Source organism: Mustela erminea, chromosome 4 (assembly GCF_009829155.1).
Source record: "Mustela erminea isolate mMusErm1 chromosome 4, mMusErm1.Pri, whole genome shotgun sequence".
Classification (NCBI taxonomy): Eukaryota; Metazoa; Chordata; class Mammalia; order Carnivora; family Mustelidae; genus Mustela; species Mustela erminea.
The window spans coordinates 8,774,478-8,796,763 of NC_045617.1; the positions used below are offsets into that span (position 1 = coordinate 8,774,478).

Sequence of the window (22,286 nt, forward strand, 5' to 3'; positions counted from 1 at the left end):
ACCACCTTCCCAGGCCCCAACGATTTCACTGATGATTATACATATCAGTGAAATGCTCAGGTCCTTAGAAATCTGGGTGCAACATTAATGGCATTTGTGGGGGTAGCCTGAATGTCCCACCTGGGAGAGAGGGCAGGTGACACCTGATGCAGACTCACCAGAAGGATGATGAGTGAGGAAACCTACAGCAGCACAGGTGGATAATAATCATAAAGAAAATACATTAAAAGGAGATATATAATCTTATATCATTTTTAAAAGACTTTATTTTTTTTTGAGAAAGAGAGATCGAGAGGGAGAATGAGCAGGGGATGGGGCAGAGGGAGAAGCAGGGGCTCGATCCCAGGACCCTGGCACCATGACCTACGCTGAAGGCAAACCCTTACCCAACTAAGCCACCCAGGCACCCCTTATACCATTTTTTAAAAGATTTTATTTTTAAGTCATCTCTACACCCAACATGGGGCTCAAACTTACAACCCTGAGATCAAGAGCTGAACACTCCAACGACTGATCCGGCCAGGCCCCCCAATCTTAAATAAGTTATATAAATTAAGAGTATGTGTACACAAAACAATATGCATTTTGCAGAGAATACAAATAAACAAAGATATGCATTAAACACATTAGGATGAGAAGGAAACAGAAAATAGGAATAAAAAGGGGTAGTTATAAAGAGCTCCATTCAGTTCCAATAGGTAGAATCTTCTGCAAAAGGTCTCCAAGGATAAATGTTCAGTGAGTCACCCTCTGCTCCCCCATAATTGCTACTGTTTGCTAAGAACTCTTAGTGCTGAGGGGGAGTTGGAAGGAAAACATCCTGGTTCATTCAATCACACTGTTAGGATGAAAACGTTGATTGAGTTCTGCCCAGTGTCAGACATTGAACTGGACAGCAGGAAGCAAGGACAAATGTCTTCAAGGAGCCATAACCAAGTTTCTGCCTTAAATTAAAATGCTTAGACTAATGAAAAATACTTTTTGACTAACTAACCATAAACATAAGATTTTGGACCAAGTAAGTCTAGTCTTAAATGCTTTGAGAGTTGGCACAGTACTTAGAATGGAGTCCAAACTGTTACTTAGGGGAAATTGGATTCCTGAGTAGTGTTTTTAAGACGGGAAAGATAGAGTGGCTGAAGATGGGCATTCCGGATGGAGAAGAGAGAGAAGCCAGGAGGGAACAGGTGTCTTGAGGGTAGTGGGAGATGTGGGACAGAGGGTTAGGGGAGGTGTGCTGGGAGGTGTGGAAGGGCACCGAGCCTGCCACATTTTAGCAGCAAAGAGACCCTTCTCAGATGACACAGTGTGCTGCTTTCCCTTTTCGGAGGTCTGTGCTACAAAGGTTCGCAATAATTGTGAATAGAGATTAAATGCTCCTCCGAATTCCACGGCAAATATATTACATTTATAAAGAACCCTTCACACTTAATGATCAAAGAATGAGCATGACAGTAAGAGACAAAAATTCGGTTAAATATCCAAGTGGAGGGGCACCTCGCTGGCTTGATCGGTAGACAGTGTGACTCTCTGATATTGCAGAGACAGAGACAATCAGAAACAGATAAGGAGCCTTACTGGCTGAGCGTCTTGAAATCATTAAAGAAAAGAGGTTTCATTGTCTCACCGGAGTCCAAGCAGGAAGTTCAGGTCCCGAAATGGCACTTGAGGGATGACCATGATTTTCAGCTTGCATGGAGGAGACTGGATGTCCCTGTTACAGTTTGAAGGTGCCTAATATATAATTCCCCTTTCCCAACCTGGTGTGGAAAAAACGGAGAAACACCTGAGAGGTTTATTGTGATAAAGCCGCTGCTGGGAATACGGCCTAGATCTGAGGGCAGGCGGAAGTCCTCAGACAGAACCACAGAATTAGATGAGCTGGGGGTCGCCCTGCACCACAGGGGGCTCCCAGCTGGGAGTGATCGCCTTTCCTACGGCAAGTGTGGCCTGGAGGGGGCAGAGCTGACCTCCCTGCAGGTGGGCTGGGTCCCAAGAGATAGAGACACAAAGGGACAAGCCCTCCTTCCGAGTGCAGCAGTCGGCGCACATCGGGCCTCCTCCCGTGGAGGGGATAGCAGAGGCCGGATGCATTACCCTTGTGGAGCCCCCTTGGGGGGAGGAAATATTCCATCTTCTACGTGGAAGCAAGATCTTCCTCAGCTACAGGATGTTCTCAGTTGCAAGGCATAGAAGGCTATGTATGGCCAGGCCTTTGGATACAGGGCAGAGGACAGATAACACCAGAATTCTGAGCTTTGGGAGAGTCCCCAAACCCAGCCTGTCAGCATTACTACAGGTTTGATTGCTCTCTGATAGATAGTGCCCACCCTAAAGTCTACAGAAGGCAGGATGACAACCCCAGTAAACTCCACTCTAAGACTTAACACAGCTGCTTTGCTTTCTTTCATAAAAACGATTTCAAAATAAACGCAAGTCTCAGGAGATGCATGCCTAAAGTCCCAGCGTTGTGAGAGGTGGGTCCAGGAGGAGAAACGTGTTCTAGGATGGTCAGACGTCTTCCGAAGAACAAGGCTGCTTGCAATGGCGGCAGCTCTGTACCCGAGACTCACACGGGGTGCTGGGTTGATTCTGCCGCCTCTCGGAGCAGGTTTTGCGGCGACAGTGATGGCGGATCAGGGGAGCTGGCCGACAAGGTTGTGGGATATGGCCAATCTAGACCCAAAACATGCTGTTCTGGCAAGGAAATATGCAGAAAGCCAGGAGCTCCTCTTTTTTGTTCAGTGGGTATGTAGAGGATGAAAGGGCAGAGCAGGGGCTGGGCATACTGCTCGGTGGGCGCCACCACAGTCAACACAGGCAGGGCCAGCCAGGGAGCTGGACTGCACAAACGAGGGACCCCCTTCCCTGAACGTCCCTTAAGTCTAAGACCTTGAGATGTCGGCTGTGACAGACAGCTCCCCAAACAGAAAGCGTGACCAGGAGCGCTTTCTGTATGTGCAGAACAGAAAGATGGGTGGCAAAGACTGGGGACAGCCTGGCTTCTGCCACATCCAGCCACGTTGCCCGCGGGGCGGGAGCAAGTCTGAGTGACAGCACTGCGGAGCCGAGCGGCATGTTTGCTGGCAGGGGCTGAACGCGTATGTGCCACAGATGATGAAGCCGGTCTGTGGGGCACACGGCGGCAGACGTACCCACTCAGCCTACAGACATGTTTTGTTTGGCTTGCAGAGTGTTTTGAAGAAAAAGAAAAAAAAAGTCTAACTGCCAACATTTAAGAATTGGGAAAATGTGTGTTAAAATCAGGATTTCAAGCTTTCCCTCAAAGTGAGACGTGTGGCAGAACAGGCCCACCTTCCAGCATGGCCACAGCCACAGGTAGAGACTGAGGGGTTGTGGCTGGTCTTCTAGACCGTCCTGCCTCTCCAGCGACCACCGTTCCTTCCGTCTAGCTGCGCCCCTTGTCACTGAGCTGCCTGCCCCACCAGCATGTTCTCCGCAGCACGGTATGAAACGGTGTGCCGGCAATCCCGGATCATGGCAGAGCTGGGACCAGCTCCAGATCTTACAGCTGACTTTGGACTCGAACACCCAGCCATCCCCGCATTCCTGAATTGAATTATTGGGGGTCAGTTGAGGACCTAGTCCCAGGAGGTGGCTTGGAATTGCAGACTGGCCGAGGGACAATGCCAATTTCGTGGGAATTCATGGGAAGTCTGGTAAACCCCAAACAGCCAAAGGCCAGATTTTATGAAGTGCGAACTTTAGGGGTTTCATCTGTCTTGCTCCCCACTGCAATCCACGGCATGACAAGACACAGGGGCTCAGTAAATATTTGCCGAATGACGTCCATGGTCCATATTTCATCCCAAAGCATTGCTCAAGATGTTATAAAGATGAGTTCATTCTGGAGTCAGTCTTTAGATATTCAGTAAGCTCTAGCCAGGTCAGGTAACACTCACCACCTGCTACAAAAATTTGGCCTTTTAGCAAACGTTTGCTTTTTTTTTTTTTAAGTGCCATATCTTCAGTGTCCATGTCAAATCTCTAGGATCCAGACATTTCAATGCTCGATGAGATAATATAGTCACTACAAACACACAGGGCTCTGTGTTCGATTCAGCCCAATAAATATTAACTAAGCTCCTATTACATGCAATGTTCCATTCCAGGTACTTGAGTACTAAGCCAGCAGACTCTAGCCTTACCTTCAAGGAGCTCACAACCTGAGTAGATGGCACTCCATGCAGATGCTGAAACCATCCTGCCATGCTGGGCATTTCCAGCTCATTAACCACTTTATTAAGCTAGCTTTTGAAAAACCAAAAAGAGAGAGAAAAAAATGTCATGGTGATATAAAAAGGTTTATGGTTTATATATGCTACAACCAAACACCTGATTACCAATGACTCATTTATTTGGGAGCTACTCAGTTTTCAGATATGTGGATATTTTTTCGTATAAAACATTAAACTACGCATAGAGGAAACACAAAGGAGCCTTAGAATAAGGCCTTCTCCGAGGGCTGGGTGGGCTTTTCTGCTTGCTTTTTTTAAAAAGATCTGAAGATAATGTGATAAAATATTACTATTTGTTAAATCTGGAAAGTGGGTACATAGTTGTATATTGAATTATTTTCAGAAGATTACAACATTTTCTGATTTTTACAAATTATAAAATGACATGTTTTCTGATAATACAGAGCAGATGTAAGCCCCTTTCCTGAGAAAACTGTTATTATGAACACTGTGGCCTCCGGGACCTGAAGAGTGTAGAGCCATCTGTCTCTGGGCTACGTGACCCTAGTCGGCTCTACTTCTGTCCTTGTCTGTTCTGTGTAATAGTTCTGTGTCTGCTGTCAGGCACTGTATCTTACTGCTGTCAGACTATCTGCTATACCTCGCACCCTCCCTTCTAATCCTTCATGTCCTGGGAAAAGAGCTAAACAAATTTGTTAGAACCCCCACAAAAATTGGAATAAAAGGGAAAACACAAAGATTCTAAATAGATGAATTTTTTAAACATTTTTTCTCCCACCACCATCTGGTTTTTCCATGGTGTTTTGGGCAGCTGATATCTAGGTAAGCAAGGTGTTTCCATGGTTAGTGATCCAGCGCACAGCGGAAAGTTATACTGGAAAGAAAACTACCCTGACTACACTGGCTTCAGTACCAACTAGCATGGTTCATTCATTTGTTCAGTCAACAAATACACAATGAACATCTAATAGGTCCCAGGCACTATCTGAGCAGTGGAGGGCATAGCGATGAACAGATTCTTGTAGCGGAGACAGAAAATAAAGACACAGACAAGCAAGACAGAGCCGAGAGTGTGAAGAGCTCTGACCCCAGCAAATCAGGTGAAGGAGCAAGGAGTGACCTGGGAGGTGGCACTTCATGTGAGAAAGTTGGGAAGTGCTCTCCATAAAGGCAGTATTTGGCTGTATTGTCAGAGATGGAGGGGGGGCATTCTAGGCAGAGGGAGCATCACATGTGAGGTCCCTAAGGCAGGAATGGGGTTGATGTGTTCACTGAACAGAAACGCTGGACAGCTGCAGCGGGGGGGGGGGGGGGGCGCACAGTATCAGGGAGACTGACAGCAGGTGCAGGTGGAGAAGCAGGTGGGGTGGGGGGGGCATGTGGATCTAGCAGGGCCAAGGAAACCCACGCACTAGGGTGTGACATGACTTAATACTTTCTGAGAAGGGGCTGGTAGGTCTGCTGGATTGGATGCAAGAAGGCTGAAGGAGGGGGGTGGGGGGGGGCAAGGGACGTAGAGGAATTCATGCTGGTTTCTAGGTGTGGGACCAAGCAGCAGGGCTTGGCTGCTTGTGCTGTCTGCTGAGAAGGGGGAAGCCTGGGAGAAGGGCAGTTTTCAAAAGCTCCCCAGTACTGAAGATACTAAGTATAAAGCTGTTGCTCGAGGGGAGAGGTCAGGGCTGGAAATGTTATGTAAACCTTGGGATCAGATGACAGGACCTAGGAAGTGACTGCACATAGGCAAAGGCTAAACCCTTGGTAGGAGGTTAGGGAGAAGGTACTGGAGCAGTGACAGAGATAAAAACAAACCCTAAGAACAGTATGCTTCCAGGGAGCATTCCATGTGCAGAAGGCTGCTTAGGAGAGGGATAAGACGAGGCAGAGAGTTTGGCCCCTGGATTAAACAAGATGAAAGTCACTAGCATCCTGACAAGAGAAGTTTGTGCCCACGGGAGTGCAGACAGTTAATTTCTGTGGGGCTGTTTCCTCTGTGAAATGTGGGTAACAGAATACATATTTGAGGTCCTGTCCACTACCCCATTGTTATATGACTTTTAAGCTAGAATTTTTTTTTAATCTTCATAAAATGGTTAGAGATAAGAAAAATGATAGAAAAAAGCCATGCCTTTAGGGAGTTTGTCAAAAAGTTGCGTGGTCATTAATACTCTTCTACATAAAAACACGTAAGGTTATTTATGCAAATTTTAAAATAAGCCAAGGAAACTAAAATAGAACACTAAGTGGCTGGAATTCTTAGTGGATCCAAATTACATAAACTGTACCATCAACGCAGTAAGTACCAAGAGACCTCCAGCTCATTGTCCTGCAAAGACATTTCAACATTATTTCTAGACACAAGGCAGTGGCCACCTGTCTGGCCGTCTGAATTCTTAGTCACACTTTGCTCTTTCGCCCACTGTCCTGAATTTTAACACAAGGTTACAAAGTCTTGAAAAACAACCTCAATCCTTGTTTGTCCAAGGGGACCGTACCCTATGTATTTCCCTATTGGCGACTGACCGCTCTGTTGAAGTAAGAGAGCTAGAGACCGGCACACTATTGGTGAACTTTTTTTTATTGGTTGAGATAACCTGGCACCACTGTGGAGACTGGCTCAGGGGTGATCTCACAGGAGGGCTGCCCTCGGGGGACCTGGATGTTCTTGTCCTTGCTGCCCTAATGCCACCCGGTGAGCAGCCCTAACTCACGTCTGTATAACCTCGCCTCGAGAACTCCAGACAATTTACCAACAGCCTTTCACCAGATTCACAGGGAGACACATGATTTCCCTCCTCCAGCTGAAAAATGGAAACCCTGAAATAAGGAGAGAGGGAGTAATTCAAGGAGCTAGCTAGGTTAAATGAGAGCAGGGAATGGTATCCAGGACTCCTGGCTCCAGGTTTTCTTACTTCCTTCCATGACATTGACTATCAAATGGGAACAAAACCATGGCTTACAAATACAGGTGGAAATACTTCACAAAAGAAGCATGAAGCGAGAGGCAAGGTAAGCAGTATTTATCAGGATCCCAATCCACCCTAAGTCAGCTGTCCTCAAATGTTGCTATGTATCACTCACGTGGGGACTTGTTAAAGCCATAGATCCCAGGGTTCACCTGAGCCTTACTGGCCTGTGGTTCTTGGGGCGGAGGTGGGGAGGTTGGGAGGTGGGGGACAGGGGCATGGTGGAGGGGTGGCTCCTTGAGTGAATCCCGTGCACACTTAAGCTTCAGTACCATTGTACTAAGCAGTTCTCATAGATGCCTTGGATTCAGTCTTCTGTGTGTATGTGTTGGGGAGCGAGGTGAGGGCAAGGGAGGGATTTAGGTCCCAATGTCAGGCGAAAATAAATTATCCCTGGTAAATCCTCTTAAAACACTCATAAGATACAGCACGAATGTTTTCACAGGGAAAGAAAACACTGTAGCACAGCATGTAACTATAATGCTTATAGTAAGACACATAAGGAACACCAATGCAAACTGTCTCTATACTATTTTAGCTTACACGAGAAAAGTGTGCCTATAGGTCCAAATTAAATGCTCCATTATATAACTCAGTGACACAAGAACACCATGAAATATATATTATTATGTCCATTCTACAGATGAAGAGGTGTGGGGGGGTCAGTCCCTTTAAGAGACTTGTCCAAAAGGATGGGTATGTCAGTATTGGAACCAGAATTCGGACTTCGCTCTATTTGCTCCTGAAACTTGTGACTTTTCATTAAGCTTTTTGAGATAACTGTAGATTCACATGTTTTGAGAATGCGGTCTTTTCATCCTGACCACACTGCCACAGGCCAGCTCATTTTTAAGCCTTCTCCTGAAGGGTAAAATTCAGGAATGCTCCAGAAGGTCTCGGGCCACTGCTATTTTAAACAACTAGTTTAAAAGACAATGTGCTATAAACTGGGTAGGATTAAAAAAAATTAGATTAGAGGCATACCCTATCAGAAGAGTTGGGGACCAAAAATGGCTAATGACGCTATATGCAGTGATAAGGAGGTAGTGTGCTAGGAGTGACATGCAAACCGAACCATTATCATTGTAGGTTAGTATCTTTTCACAGTGTCTCTCTCTCAGAAGGAACACAATTATCAGAACAAAGGACAAAGGCCTTGGGCCTCACCTGGACCTCTGCAGTGCTGTGGATCGGCAGGTGAGAGAGGGACACAGGTGCCTACTGACAAGGTTTACCCCATCGGTGGTCTGTCCTTGCCACAGGCCAGGCATTACTAGGAGGCCCATGCTGTGCTATGCTCTTTGTACACATTATCTCATTTAATCCCTACAAGCCCACCTAGGTGCTGCTAGACACAACGGGAAACTGAGTCTTATTTGTTGCTCTGCTGGAAATCGCTGGTTATTCTCTGTACCAGGACAGACTTACGCCTTGTTCTAGGCATCTTACATACATCACCTCTAATCCTCATAAGGACCCCGTGAAATAGGTGCCATAATCACGCCATTTTACACACGTGAAAGCACGAACTAGTGAAGTAACTCCCTCAACTCAAGTGGAGAGTTTGTGGTGAGCCCAGGAAGCGACGTCAGGAGATGCTCTGGTCTCAAGTATTAGTCTGCATCACGACCATCTGGAGCACAAGAAGATAGAGACACGCTGGGCCCTGGCCTCAGTTTCTGATTCTGGGTCGGCACCTGTGAATTTCCATCTCTGCAAGTTCACAGGTGAGGTCCACGGCTACTAATCTGCGAAGCACGCTCGGAGAACCTCTGTCCTAGAGCTAGCTGTCTTAATCACTGTGCAACAGATCCTACTGGCCCCCGATGTACACGTGCTTTTAGCAATTCCTCTTGAGAACAACCATTTGCAAAAATTATTTAAATAATTCCCAGAATCTCTGCCTTTGGAGATTTTACCATAGTTTTGAGCTTTGAGGACCACAATGTGTCCTTTAAGTAGAGCGTTCAGCCGTGGAGCGTCTTCTATGTTTGTGTCCTTCTCAACGGAATCCGAAGGCAGGGGCTCCGGCCACGTGCGCCGAAACACAGCGGCCCGGGGTTCTGGGAACCCGGCCTCGTCGCGGCGCAAGGACAAGATGGACTGACCACCGGGGCAGCCCCACCTTCAAATGGCCCAGCACCCCCCTGTGGCCTCCGGCTCCTCCAGGTCTATTTACACTCCCCCCGCCCCCGCCCCGGTCCACTGCGGAGCAAGCCCTCTCACACCTCACGTCTGCGATCAGCAGCTGAACCAAATTCGGCAAAGTTCTCCGCAAGGGCAAGGGGACTGGCGGCGAAGAGAGAAAGGTCTTGGCAACAAGGGGAGACGGCGGGAGACGCCACCCGAGTCTCCGCGGCCCCCGGCAAGCGCCCCGCCGGGTGGGGTAGGCTAGAGTCGGGCTGCGCGGGCGGGCGGGGGGCGCCGGCGGGGTGGGCGTGGCGTGGCGGGGCGGGGGGCGCCTCAGGGCGCCGGCAGCGGCCGCAGCCATCTTGCGCGCCGGGAGCACCTCGCAGGTCCGGCGGGCGGGGCGCTGAGGGGCGCGGCCCCGGGACCCCGCCCCGCGGAGGACTCTCGGGAGTGCGGGCGGCGGGCGCACTGCACCGACTCACCGACAGCCGGGAGCGCAGCGGTACTTCGCAGGCGCCGCGGGTGAGCCGGGCGCGCGGCCGGGGTCGGGGGGCGGAGGGGCTCGTGCCCCGAGGTGGGGGGCACAGAAGCCGGGATTTGACTACAGGTGGGCGGGGCTGGCCTCGCGGCCGGGGTGGGGGTGGGGGGTCTGCGCGCGAGCCCGGAGCCCGTGGTCCCCGGGAAAAGCCGGGCTTGCCCCGCTGTGGCCAGATTCGGGGTCCCCGAAGCCCGGGCCCGTGGGGTCCCCCGTCTGGCCCGTGGCCCTTGGTTCTCTCTTTTCGGCCCCAACAAGCGGCAGGTGAAGCTGAACCTACCGGTGTGGCCGCCCCTGCTGCTCCAGACCTTCCTCTTTCGACTCTGTCCCCTGGGGTGTCCCTCCCGAAGTGCCTGCGGAGCTCGACCCCGTGGGCGCGCGTGCTGCCCGCGCCCCTCCCGCCTCGCTCGACCCTCTGGCCCCTCCGGCCCGTCTAGGGCGGGGACTATTTTTTTTTTTTTTTTAAGTTTCTCAAAGGCTTGACGGTTGCGGTTTCAGCCCTGGGGCAAACGGTTGCTTCACAAAGTGAAACTTGGTGTCTGCTGTGCTCCCGGCTGGCTTCCTGGAAGTCCGAGGAGTACCTCGGCGTGCCGCCCCGCCCGCTTCCGCGTCCGCGCGCTGGGCCCCGCGCCCCCCTCCCCGCCGCCCACGGCTCCAGCGCGGGACCCCGCCCCCTCCCCGCGCGGCCCCGCCTCCTCCCTCACGGGGCCCCGCCCCTGCTCGCGGGGCCCGCCCGGCCCGCGGTAATTGTAGGTTGGGCGGTGACTCAACGCCGGCGCCCGCCCGGCCGGTTCTTAAGCAGCGGCGCGCGGGGCGGGCGCCGAGTGTCGGGCGCGGCGACGGCGGGAGGCGGCGGGCGACGGCGGGCTGCTGTGCGCTCTGAAGGGCTTTCCTCTGCCTCCAGGTCCGGAGGGCGGTCTCAGCTGTTGCGGCAGACTCGTGTTTCCAGGGGACTGAGGAAAACCCGTCAGGAACCGAAGATGCCGAAACCAGTAAGTAGGCGGCGTCGGGGTCGGTGGGATGCTCCGGGCGCGCCTTTCCCGCCGCGGCACCTGGGCGGCGCGTGGGGCGCTTCTGAGGGGAACCGGGTACTTCTGTCGACGGCGGAGGGCCGGAGGGAGGGAAGCGGCCCGCGCGGGCTCGGGGGTTGGTCCTTCTGTGGAACTCTGGAGGGAGACGACGGCTGCGCTGCTTTGCGCTCTCGGGGCTTTCTGTGTGTGGCGCCCCCGCCCCGCCCCGCCGCGCCCCGCCCCAGTCGGGTCTGGTCTTTTGTAAAAAAAAAAAAAAAAAAAAGTCCGATCTGCTGGAAAAGTGTGTTCTAACGCAACTTGGAAGTTTCTTAATAACAAAAGTTGTCTAAATGCCCGGAGAGTCAGGTGGCTCCCGACGACGCCGGTCAGCTCCGAGTCCTTGCACGGCTCGGAACCAAACGCGCCCCAGATCTTCCTCGGGGGCCTCATGGGGCCTGCGGCCTGGGAGCCTCCGACCTTCCGGCGGGCCGCTGCTCTCCAGCCCGTCTCACCCCAGGCCTGGGAGGACGTGCGCTGGTAACCCGGGAATTCGCTGGCGGCAGCAGGATTCCTATCTCTGAAAGAGGTTGAGTCGTGGACCTGAATTGCAGATGAAGGCAGGCGGCCCTCTCCCGGGTCGTGCGCTCCCGGTCCACATCCTCGACATCCGCCGACTCGAGGCCCGCACCTCTCTCCCCTGCATCTGCTTCTGTTGCTCTCGGGGTGGGTTCGATTGCAGGCCAGGCCTGGGGGGTGCACTTTCATTTAAGTGGTGGGAACGGGGCGGGTTCTTTGTGACCAGCATTTCTGGGAAGGTTGTACGTATTCACCTGCTTTGACGCAGGTGAGCTGGGACTAGATGTTGGGAAGGGGATTTCTCATTTTTTAATTGTTCTGAATCATGAGGGAGGAAATACCTGGATTCAGTAAAAATTGCAATAAAAGACACATACGGAATTCCAGTTTTTCAAGCAAGTCGGTTCTGTAGTCAGTGCATTTGTTCCCAGTAAATTGTAGATTCTCTAAAAGGAGTTCTTGATGAATCAAGCCTTTACTGTTAGGTTAAATACATTTCCGTGTTCCTAAGCTGTCAGATTCAGAAGCCAATAGAGTTTTTGCCTAAATTACATAATTAAGATGATTCACTCATGATGCAGAAAATTTTTTTCCTGCACAAAATTCTTTTTTCAAACTAGTACAAGGCACCCAGGCTTTATGACACCTGTGATATAAAACTGGTGTAAATGCAGCCACTCACTCAGGGCACCGTCCCATGCAGCCTTTTGCAGAATGCCAGTGAAGACATTACTGTAGGTCTGGTTTTCTTTATTTCACTAAAGGAAAAGAAGCAGAGTTCAGCTTTTAAGATCCCACCTTGAGAAAAGCAGTAAACCAGTTTCCTGTCACTTTTTTTCTTTTTCATTTTTCAAAATGAACTGTTACTTTTATTGTACTAAAATGTACACAATACACAATTTACTATCTTAACCGTTTTTAAGTGTACTGTTTAGTGGCATTAAGTACATTGACCACCACCGCCCCGCTCTACAACTGTTTGATCTTTTGAAACTGAAACTTTCTACCTATTAAACACTAACTCACCAGTCCCTGGCACCCACCCTTTGACTTCCTCCTATCTCTCAGATTTTGACTACTCAGTCCTTCATGTAAGTGGAATCACACAATATGTGACCTTTTCGAGACTGGCTTATTTCACTTGGTATAATGTCCTCAAGGTTCATCTGTGTTGTAGGAGGTGTTAGAATTTCCTCCTTTTTAGGGCTCTCTTTATTTCTTATGGCAGGTATATTTTAATGGTATGTATGAAGATAGATATATTTGAATAGTTGGTGTTTTGGGCTTCTACCTGATCCCTTGAGTTCGGCAGGCAAAGTATTTTTGATTGGTATCTACCGTATCAGAGGACAACTTCCTTTATAAAACAGCGTAAATGAAGTAATATTCGTTTTTTCTCTTAATACTGCTTCTCGAATCACTACTTGTTAGAAAGATTGAGTGTTCATTCACTCAGCAAGCATCTGTCCTGCAAGCTGCATTGCAGGGTGTGGTTGGGTGAGACCATGCTTGGTTTGGTGGTGGGGGGGGGGAGGTCTTAGGGTCTGGAACCTGAGCCAGGACACATGCGAATGCTGAAATAATAGCTGGGAGACTCTGAGTGCCACCAGAGAGGGAAAGAAGCTTAGGTCAAGTGCAACATGATGGGAAGAAAACCATCTGATGGGGAAATGGGTGAATTTTATTGAGAAGTTAGCCTTCAGCTGAGTTTTGCTGGAGGGCTGTGGGTAGGATTTGATCAGCTTGTGCGCTCCAAGGAAGGTACTATTGTCTGGTTTTACTTTTCCCACAACTGCTTTGAGGCTCTACTACTCAAGGTGTGGCTTGTAGACTTCCACGGAGGATGGTTTGAGGTCCAGAAGACGCCACACCCTCTGCTCAGCTAATTTTTTGGCCTTGTGAGTCTTCATCTGGGGGAGAGGCATGAGGTTTGTGCAGGGAGCTGGCTCAGGAAGCAGCCCTGTGCCTGTGGTTCAGCCAGGGGTAACCTCCTCTCTTGTGGTGCCCCCTTCCTCCTCTCTTCTTAACCACCACACTTGCTTTCTTCATCGTGATAGGAAGGAGGCATGGGCCGGTAGAAAGGAAAACCACAGCAGTCAGGCTTAGGAATGATGCAAGGCCAAGCTCTCTTAAATCTTTTCTGAGCTTAGAGCTGAACTGCCTTAAGCAACACTGGCAGATGCCATAGCTGTTCATTTCTAAAGTTTTGATACGGAAGTTGTTAATACAAAAGCAGATTTTCCCTTCAGTAGGAAAACTGTGAAAGCATGTTCAAAATTCTGCCCTGTGCCAAAATTTTAAGATAATTTCCGAGATTACCTTGCCTCTATGGGGATATATAGCATTTCCCACTTAATTTTTCTCTTGGGTATATATACCCAGTGTGGAATAAGTCCTTGTTTCTTAGCTTCTTGTGTAAGTTGCTTGTCAATAAGATGGGACTGTTGGCAGTATCTCATTTATAATGTTACATGAGATAATTAATGTACAGTAAATATTTTAATAGGCACAGGGTTTACTGAATATACTGATACATTTCCCAATCCTCCTCGCTTCATTTGAGGGGATACATGGGATATATTTTCTGTGTATCCCTCCTTCTTTACCATGGGCAGATGGTGAGTTAGCTAAAATTTTCCCATGTGGTGGTGAGAAGTGCTGGCTAGAATTAGTCATTTGTCATCATCACACTGTGTCAAGCACAGTGAGTCTTTTTGTACATTTCTCCATTAGCTCAATAGGCAGTTATGTGTTACTCTGCTAGATGTTGAGGCCACCAAGATGAGTAGACACAGAGATACTCGCTCATGGATTTACAGTCTGGTGAGGCGGACAGTAATGCTAGAATAACTTGAGTGTATATAATGGCTTGTGGGGGAGTGTTTATCAAGGAGGACAGGAAGGCACCTCCAGGAGGTGATGACTATTCAGAGCAATGCAAGGAATGAAGGGTCCTTAGCTAGGTGAAGGAGGGTGGTAAGGAGCCTACCAGCCACAGGGAATGACTTGTGCAATGGTCCTGAGGTGGAAGAGGGTAGGAGGAGTTCAGGGTTCCCGATGAGGACGAGTATGGCTGGAGAGGAAAATTAGAAGCTAATTGTACAGAGTCTAGTAAGCCATAAGAAGGCATCTTCAGGACTTAGCTCAGGCGGAAGCGCTGAATGTTTTTGATTGGAAGGAAGTGGCCTGATCAGATTTGGGTTTTGAAAGGTCACTGCAGCCGCAACATGAGAATCAGCAGGAGGGTGAAGGTGCAGGCCAAGACTGTTGGAGTAGCCCAGGTGAGAGGTGGTAATAGCATGGACCCAAGGTAGTGTGAGGTAAATGGAGAGAAGTGGGATGTGTTTGGGAGCCCTTTGACAGGACTTGGTGATGGATTGGGTGCGGGGAGGGGGGGGAGCAGAGGGCAGTGTAAAGCTGATTTCTGGCGCCTGGCTTGCATAACTGCCTGGATGGTAGTGCCATTCACTGAGATAAGGAACCTGGAAAAGGACCAAGTGTGAGAGGGAGGGTTGAGAGTTTGGTTTGTACCTGCTGACAAATTTGTAACTATAATCGATGGAAGGAGTTCTTCTTTCATTATTATAACTACTACCTCCTAAAATATATGTAAATATCAGTATTTTTCTTAAACCACAGTATTTTTTAAATCCACTTGAACTAAAAGTAATCCAGCAGCTTCTTAGGTTTCTTCTGAGTGTGTATGTACACTATACACACATTAAATTCAAAGTTAGGATTAATTTAGTGCTGTGTTCTCAAACAGTGGCATACGTAATTATCTGGAGACCTAAAGATCCCTGGGTCCTTCATAGTACTACTAAATCCCCATCTCCAGGGCCAAGTATATTGGGCCCCTGTACTTTCATTAAGCTCCCCAGATGGTACTGATGTGCCCTCAGACTTTGGGAACTTCTGATTTCATAAGAAAGGAGCAGTTTATATATTCTTTTCCTTAGAACCCCAACAGTACAATGAGACCCTCCTAATGGGGTTGATACTGGTTGTGTGTGAGCAGAGGCCAGAGCCCATGGTGTAGTTTAGGGGGCAGCAAACCCCAGTGTGATTCCAGAGCATCCATTCTGGCCAGTGTTCTTGCAGGTTTGGAAGGGGATATTCAGCCACCTTCTTAAAGGTCCAGCTTCAGTGCCGTGGGTGCTGGGGCCCTCATTGGTATTTGGAATGTGGCTGGGGTGGGGATGAAGAAGATAGCTGAATAGATACCAAACTCCGGAAAGACAGGGAGCTAAGATGTCTGATTGAATCTCTCTGATTTGAGTTCCTCTCTGCAGGAGTCCAGTTGCAGAGCTTAATTTGGCAGTGATCAGGGGGCTTTCAAATTTTGGCTGTCTTTGTTTTTAAAGGGAAAAAAGAGGCAGCCATTTTCCGTTAAATAGCAGGGAAGAAAGAGATGCCATTCCTCATTCCTCTCTCTCCTGTCCTTCCTCGCTGGCCTCTCTTGGTAGTTACCGTCCTAAGTAGTAATGTGATTTGTAACAAAAATTTTAATCAATTTATGAATACTTAAAATTGGGGAAAGGAAAACAATATTACTCTTCTTACTGAATTATAATTATTTTTCTTTATTTTATTTAAACTTATGGGTATCTTTGACAACTTGAAGATTTTTAGGATGATTCAATATATATGCCTGCTTTCTTATAGTATTCAGACATTTCACCTTTAATCTGGAGAGTAAAACTCAGTCTGCTTTCAAAATCAATGAATGCATTTTGAATATGCCTTTATATTTTATTTCATTAGTAACTACACGTGGGAGTCCCCAGCTACTCCAATTAGTGTTTTTCATTCATTTTTGCTTTTTGTTATTTTGTTTTGTTTCATTTTTTAAATTAGGCTCCATGCCCAGCGAGGAGCCTAAACTGAGGCTAAACTGAGGGTCGGTCTCACGAGCCTGAGATCACAACTTAAGCCCAAACCAGGAGTCACCCAGGCACCACCCCCGCCCCCCCCGAAGTTAGTTTTTAATTTAAGCACTAAATGTGTGGTTGCCACTACTAATTAAATATGGCATATTTATTGGAGAGCCCAGAAGGTTGCATTATTTACCTTCTAAGAGACTTATCATCCATGCCCGTGACATGAATCTTTAAAAAAGATTTTATTTAGTTGAGAGAACATGGGGTCCGGGGGGTGGGAGAGGTGGGGAGGTGAGAGAAGCATACCCCCCTACTGAGCAGGGAGTCCTGGGGACCGTGACCTGAGCTGAAGGCAGATGCTTAACCACTGAGCTGCCCAGGTGCCCCAAGAATAAAGCTGTTACTCTAGACTTTGGTAAATTTATTTAGTAATCTCTATACCTAACATGGAGCTCTAACTCAGGACCCTGAGGTCAGGAGTCAGGTGCTCCTCTGACTGAGCCAGCCAGGCACCCTAGTTGTGTTGTGTGTATTTTGTTTTTTTGTTTTTAAGGAAAAAAATTATGCTATAATGTGACTTAGAGATTTTTGACTAAAAATACTCAATATTTAGTGTATATAATTTTCCCAAATAAGAATGTAAAGAATAGTTTCATAATTTAGTATTTAACCTGTATTTTGGCAAGCCATTTAGCTTCTAAGAACCTCAGTTTTGTCATCTGTAAAATGAGAGTAAAGTTTTTAAGTGAAAAGAATTCTGCATAACATAAACAGACAAAAAGCTTGTGTCCGAAATCCAAATAATTTCTCCAGATGCTATCTGCTTTGTGTGTGTGTTGTGTACATTTTTTTCCCTGGAAACTTGCTTTACAAACGTGTCAGTTTAACAGATAGCTAAAACGAACGGTTTTAGTTTCCAAGTTGCTATTAACCAGGTAGAGTTTGTCCCTAGACCTAAGTAAAACAGCAATGTGAAATATTTTGTTTATTTAGTGAAAGGGAACACACTTTTTTTTCTCATCCTCTCTTCCTTCTAGTTGTCAGAATTCCTCATCCATTGGAATGAATACGGGCTCCTTCCTTACTCATTGAAGCCCTGTTTTATGCCATTACATTCTAGGGGCTGAAACTGTAAAAGTAAGTAAGATACATTGTTGCCATTAAGGAATTCTCAGTCTAATAGGGGAGTCAAGATATGTTAGCAAAGAATTATAATGCAGTATAAAAATTATGATAACAGGTACATAGGAAAGAAGATTAAAGTGTGCCCTGGAGAACTGGGGAAGGCTTCCCAGCCAGTGAGCTCCTGCTTCATAGGTGTTGAGGGGTGCATAGGAGCTCACAAGTGCCCAAGAGCAGAAGGGTGTTTAAGGCCACAGCAGTCAGTGGGCGGTTCTGTTTCCCTTTGTGAGTCACAGTCCATTCTTTTAGGCTCCTCTTAATACATATAGATAAATGGCAGTACTGGTTCAAAGAACAGGAGGACTGCGTTGACATAATAATTACATTTTTAATGTAATGTATTTGATAAAACAAACCTTAAAAGCAAAATGAAAATTTTCTGACCTTGACCTAACTTACTGATTACAAAAAGGAATAGATAGCACCGAAGGACCAGCCTGTATAATAGCAAGTATAGCAGATTTTGCTTACCTTTTGTTAACTTAGAAGACTCTTTGCACATCCTGTTTTTTCCTAAAAGTCAGATTTGGACTGTCTCTATCAAAAAATTGTCATCAGATAGTATTGTAAATAATTGTTTTTACTTAAGGATGGTATAGGCCAAGGTCAGATCTAGCTGTGACGTGTTTTTGTAGGGTCTCCCAGCTAGGAATGAGTTTTACATTTCTAAAGGGTTGTTTAAAACAAAAGAACAATAATATGCAACGGACACCACACACAGTGGTCCCCAATGCCTAAAATATTTATCTGGCCCTTCACAGAAAAATTTTGGCAACACCTCTTAGAATAAAAATAATTATTGTTAAATATGTTATCCATATTATATATATGAGTATATATTATATCCATAATAATATACTATATGATGATAATATATATACCTGGATATGTATTGGGAAGGCTATCATCACCTAGGAGCAGGCATGGTTGGTGTTGAGGTAATAATGTTAAGCAAGGTTGGTGCTTGAGCAGGTCTTAATTTATAGAGAAAATGGTAGTATCTTGTGTCACATTTGCTAAGCCATTGTATAATGACAGATTTCTGGCACCTGGTAAAACAAAGCAATTTGTATCTGATATTTGAGTTGAAAGGCAAAGGTTATATAAATGAATTGTTTATCACTGGCAATTTGAAATTAACTTTTGACCTATATTCTGTGTATGAATTTCTGACTGCAGATGGTTTTATAGTTCAGTACCTAATTTAGACCACTCCATCTGAAATAGAACCCCTTTCACTGTTCACCCTTTATTTACCCTGCTTTGTTTACTGAGTAGAACCTAGTTCTACCTGTTAATGTTAGATACTTAGGTTTGATCTTGTGGGTTTTTTTTTTTTTAAAGATTTCATTTATTTATTTGATAGAGAGGTCACAAGTAGGCAGAGAGGCAGGCAGAGAAAGAGGGGGAAGCAGGCTCCCAGCCAAGCAAAGATCGCAGGACTTGATCCCAGGACCCTGAGATCATAACCGGAGCTGAAGGCAGAGGCTTATTAACCCACTGAGCTACCAGGCGCCCTGTGGGGTTTTTTGTTTGTTTTTATTTCTTGCTTCTTTCCTGGCCACAAAGTGAGATGCAGAGTGGTTGGGGAAAAAAAAAAAAAAAAAAAGAGTACCATTACTGGCTTCAAGAACAAACTTTTGGTTCTTGCTTTATTGGCTTTATTAAATTACGGCTTTATTGATATGTAAGCATTCCTGCCTCTTAGAGGGTATTCTGGGGCAAGCTTCTCAACCTCCCTGTGCCTGCCCCTCACCTGTGAAACTCTGTCCAGGGGATCAGCCACAAAGGTTCTGCTGAGGCCAGGCAGGACAGCGCAGCGCTGAAAGCTCCTGGCCCTGTGCCTAGAACGAGCACTGACTCCTCTGTCACCACAGAGGACAGAGTACATGTAGAGGGAGTCTACTTATCATCACTACTAAATTCTAATGTGATTAAAAGCTTTTGTCTTGGGGCGCCTGGATGGCTCAGTGGGTTAAAGCCTTTGCCTTCAGCTCGGGTCATGATCTCAGGGTTCTGGGATCAAGCCCCACCATCAGCCTCTTTGCTTGGCTGGGAGCCTGCTTCCTCCTCACTCTCTGCCTGCCTCTCTGCCTGCTTGTGATCTCTCTCTGTCAAATAAATAATATCTTTAAAGAAAAAAAAAAAGCTTTTGTCTTATAATGGGCTTTTTCTTTTTCTGACTTACCTAAAACTACAATAGAATTTACCTTGCTTTTTTGTCCTTTTGCTACCACATGGAACATCACTCCCATCCTTCTCTAACATTCATTTGTTCATTAACAGATAGAGTACCTACCGTGTACCAGCATCTTAGCCCCTGGAGGTACACTGGTAAACACATCCCTAGTAAAGCCTGGGAGTGACAGCAGCACTGCTGTTGCTTTTCATCCAGGCTTTGCCAAGAGATGGAGGAACTTCTCATTCTCTCACTCTTTGTTGTGTAAAGATTTAAAACCACTGGGCAGAGTGTGGTTTGCTTTATTTTCTTTGGTAAATCACTTGTATTGGACAGTGAGCCAAGATATTTCTCTAAGAAATATCTTTTTAGATATTTGCCGTAAGTCCTCATTTGCCATAACCACATAGATTCTCCCATCATTCTCAGGCATTGAGATTCAGGGCAATTAATTTTTTTGAATAATATTTTGGCTATTGCACATTACTACCTGTATAGATTTCTTATATATCTTAGAAGGAGATCTGGCAATCTTCATTATGTTTGCTTCCTTGTTTTTTTGTGATTCTTTTGTTGTTTTTTTAAAGATTTATGTATTTGACAGAGATTACAAGTAGGCAGAGAGGCAGGCAGAGGGAGGGGGGAAGCAGGCTCCCTGCTGAGCAGAGAGCCTGATGCAGGGCTGGGTCCCAGAACCCTGAGACCATGACCTCAGCTGAAAGCAGCGGCTTAACCCACTGAGCCACCCAGGTGCCCCTCATTATGTTCTTAAAGAGAAAATTGAACCACAAATCACTCGTTAAAAGCTTAGAACATAAATACTATATTGGAACCACCTCTTATTTATGAAAATGCATTATGTATACTAGTATAGTATTTTTGTCGAGGTGTTTCATTGCCTTGGTTAAGTAATTACAGATGCTGCTTCTTGTTGTTCAGGTAAGCAACAGGTACTTGCTTACTTACCTAATACATTGCTATTTGGGTGAGACTCTTAAGTGGGACTTAGATGGGGAGATAGTGTGGGGAAAACTTGATGTTTGTTAAGAAACTGGCCAAACAGGGCAGTTAGGAAATAACAGTGGGATGACAAGGCTGCAGAGGGCATGACACAATTTGAACGATTCAACTGTAAAAAGATTTTTTTTTGAGATGGTGGGGGATAACTGAATATCCATTGGATTTTAAATATTAAAACGATAGTGGTATGGTGGGTGTGTAACATACACATGTACTCAAGAGTTCTTCAGGGCTACGTATTGAAGTTTTTGCAGTTGAAATTCTGTGGCAGCCTAAAATACACCAGCAAAAATTATACAAACTTATGTAAGTATAAATTTATATATTTATTTAAATATATTTAATTTTATATGTGTTTATATATGTATGTTTTTTAAACTGGTGGTAAAAATAGATGAATCAAGAATGTTAGGCATCCAGCTGGGTGAAAGCAGGGGTGGGGTTGTCCTCTCTACTTTTGTGAATGTTCCACATTTTACAAAGTAAAGTTTGTTTTTTAAAAGCACATTATAGGGGTGAAAGGGAAAGATGCTCTTATTTTCCCAAATGGCCAAACGCTTGAGTGTGGCGGGAGGGCAAGTGGGCAGGGACATGTCTGCCCTGGGGTCTGGATTGCGGTGGGGGAGGTAGGGGGCCTGAGAGTCCTCCCAGGGCCCTGCTGACTGCTCTCCACGGATCTCCCAGTAGACATTTCTTGGGAGAGCTTCAGTGTTCCAAACAGATGCGTGCCTGATTTAACCCCAGATTGGACCTTCTCGCCTCCTGTATGCATATTTTATTCAAGGGGACCTCCAGTAAAAATTGCAGTTGATTGGAAAACACACAGAACTGTTTGTTCCCAGCTAGTTGCACTGTTATTCTGTATTCCCACGATCTTGGCGGGGGGGGGGGGGGGGGGGGGTGTTCAGAGCCCTCATGCCCCGACTGGAAATAGGTCATTGCCTCAATGGCAGCTTTTGCGGAGCTGAAAATTGGAAGTGAGCGTAACAAAGCGTGGGGCATTCTGGAGCAGGGTTTTGTGCAGCCGTCTCGAGGCTGGCATGCCTTCTGTGCTGGGGCTAGGTCCGAGGGTGGGTGGGAGGGAGGGGTGCAGACATAAGTGCTGCAAACCTGAGCTGCCTGAGCAGGGTGGGGGGCTGTCAAGGGAGCCCCCCGCCCTCACGCCTACTAATTATGTGCCTGGATCTGACATCCTGGATTTCAACCAAGTATAAATTGAGAGTTTGCTTTTGTTTTGTTTTGTTTTTGACTTAGTATAATTTCAGAAACCCTGGGCTGTTTAAAATAACTTCTTTTGAAGTTTGCTTCTGTAAGCGAATTTTGTAAGCTTACTGATTTAGTTTGGTTTTTTTTTTTTTTTTAACTTCTGGGGTCTTGCTCTCTATTTTCTAAGATGTGAAAAGCCAGTGTTACAGGAGAAATTATGTTAACACAGTATGCGTGTGATTTTTTTTTTTTTTTAAGGTTTTTTATTTTTAAATCTCTACCCCCAAGGTGGGGCTCAAACTCACAACCCCGAAGTCAACTTGCACACTCTAGGGACTGAGCCAGCCAGGTACCCCTACTGCACATGTGATCTTAACTAGGGACA

At 46.7% G+C, this 22,286-nt stretch overlaps 1 protein-coding gene and 1 long non-coding RNA gene across 2 annotated transcripts in view; one reads left to right on the plus strand and one right to left on the minus strand.

The window, feature by feature from the left end:
- Nucleotides 1-431: 431 nt before the first annotated feature.
- On the minus strand, nt 432-9,641 carry LOC116588001. Its single transcript, XR_004284733.1, has 3 exons — nt 9,103-9,641; nt 4,170-4,272; nt 432-2,213 (listed from the first exon to the last, which is right to left on the minus strand). It is a non-coding gene; the product is annotated as an uncharacterized LOC116588001 (long non-coding RNA).
- A 102-nt stretch (nt 9,642-9,743) lies between these two features.
- Nucleotides 9,744-22,286, plus strand: part of EZR (ezrin) — a 50,145-nt gene continuing 37,602 nt past the window's right edge. Inside the window, exons 1-2 of the mRNA XM_032338593.1 lie at nt 9,744-9,835; nt 10,753-10,840. Of these exons, the coding sequence (XP_032194484.1) occupies nt 10,829-10,840 (12 nt within the window). The 5' untranslated portion in view covers nt 9,744-9,835; nt 10,753-10,828. The remainder of the gene's footprint in view (nt 9,836-10,752; nt 10,841-22,286) is intronic.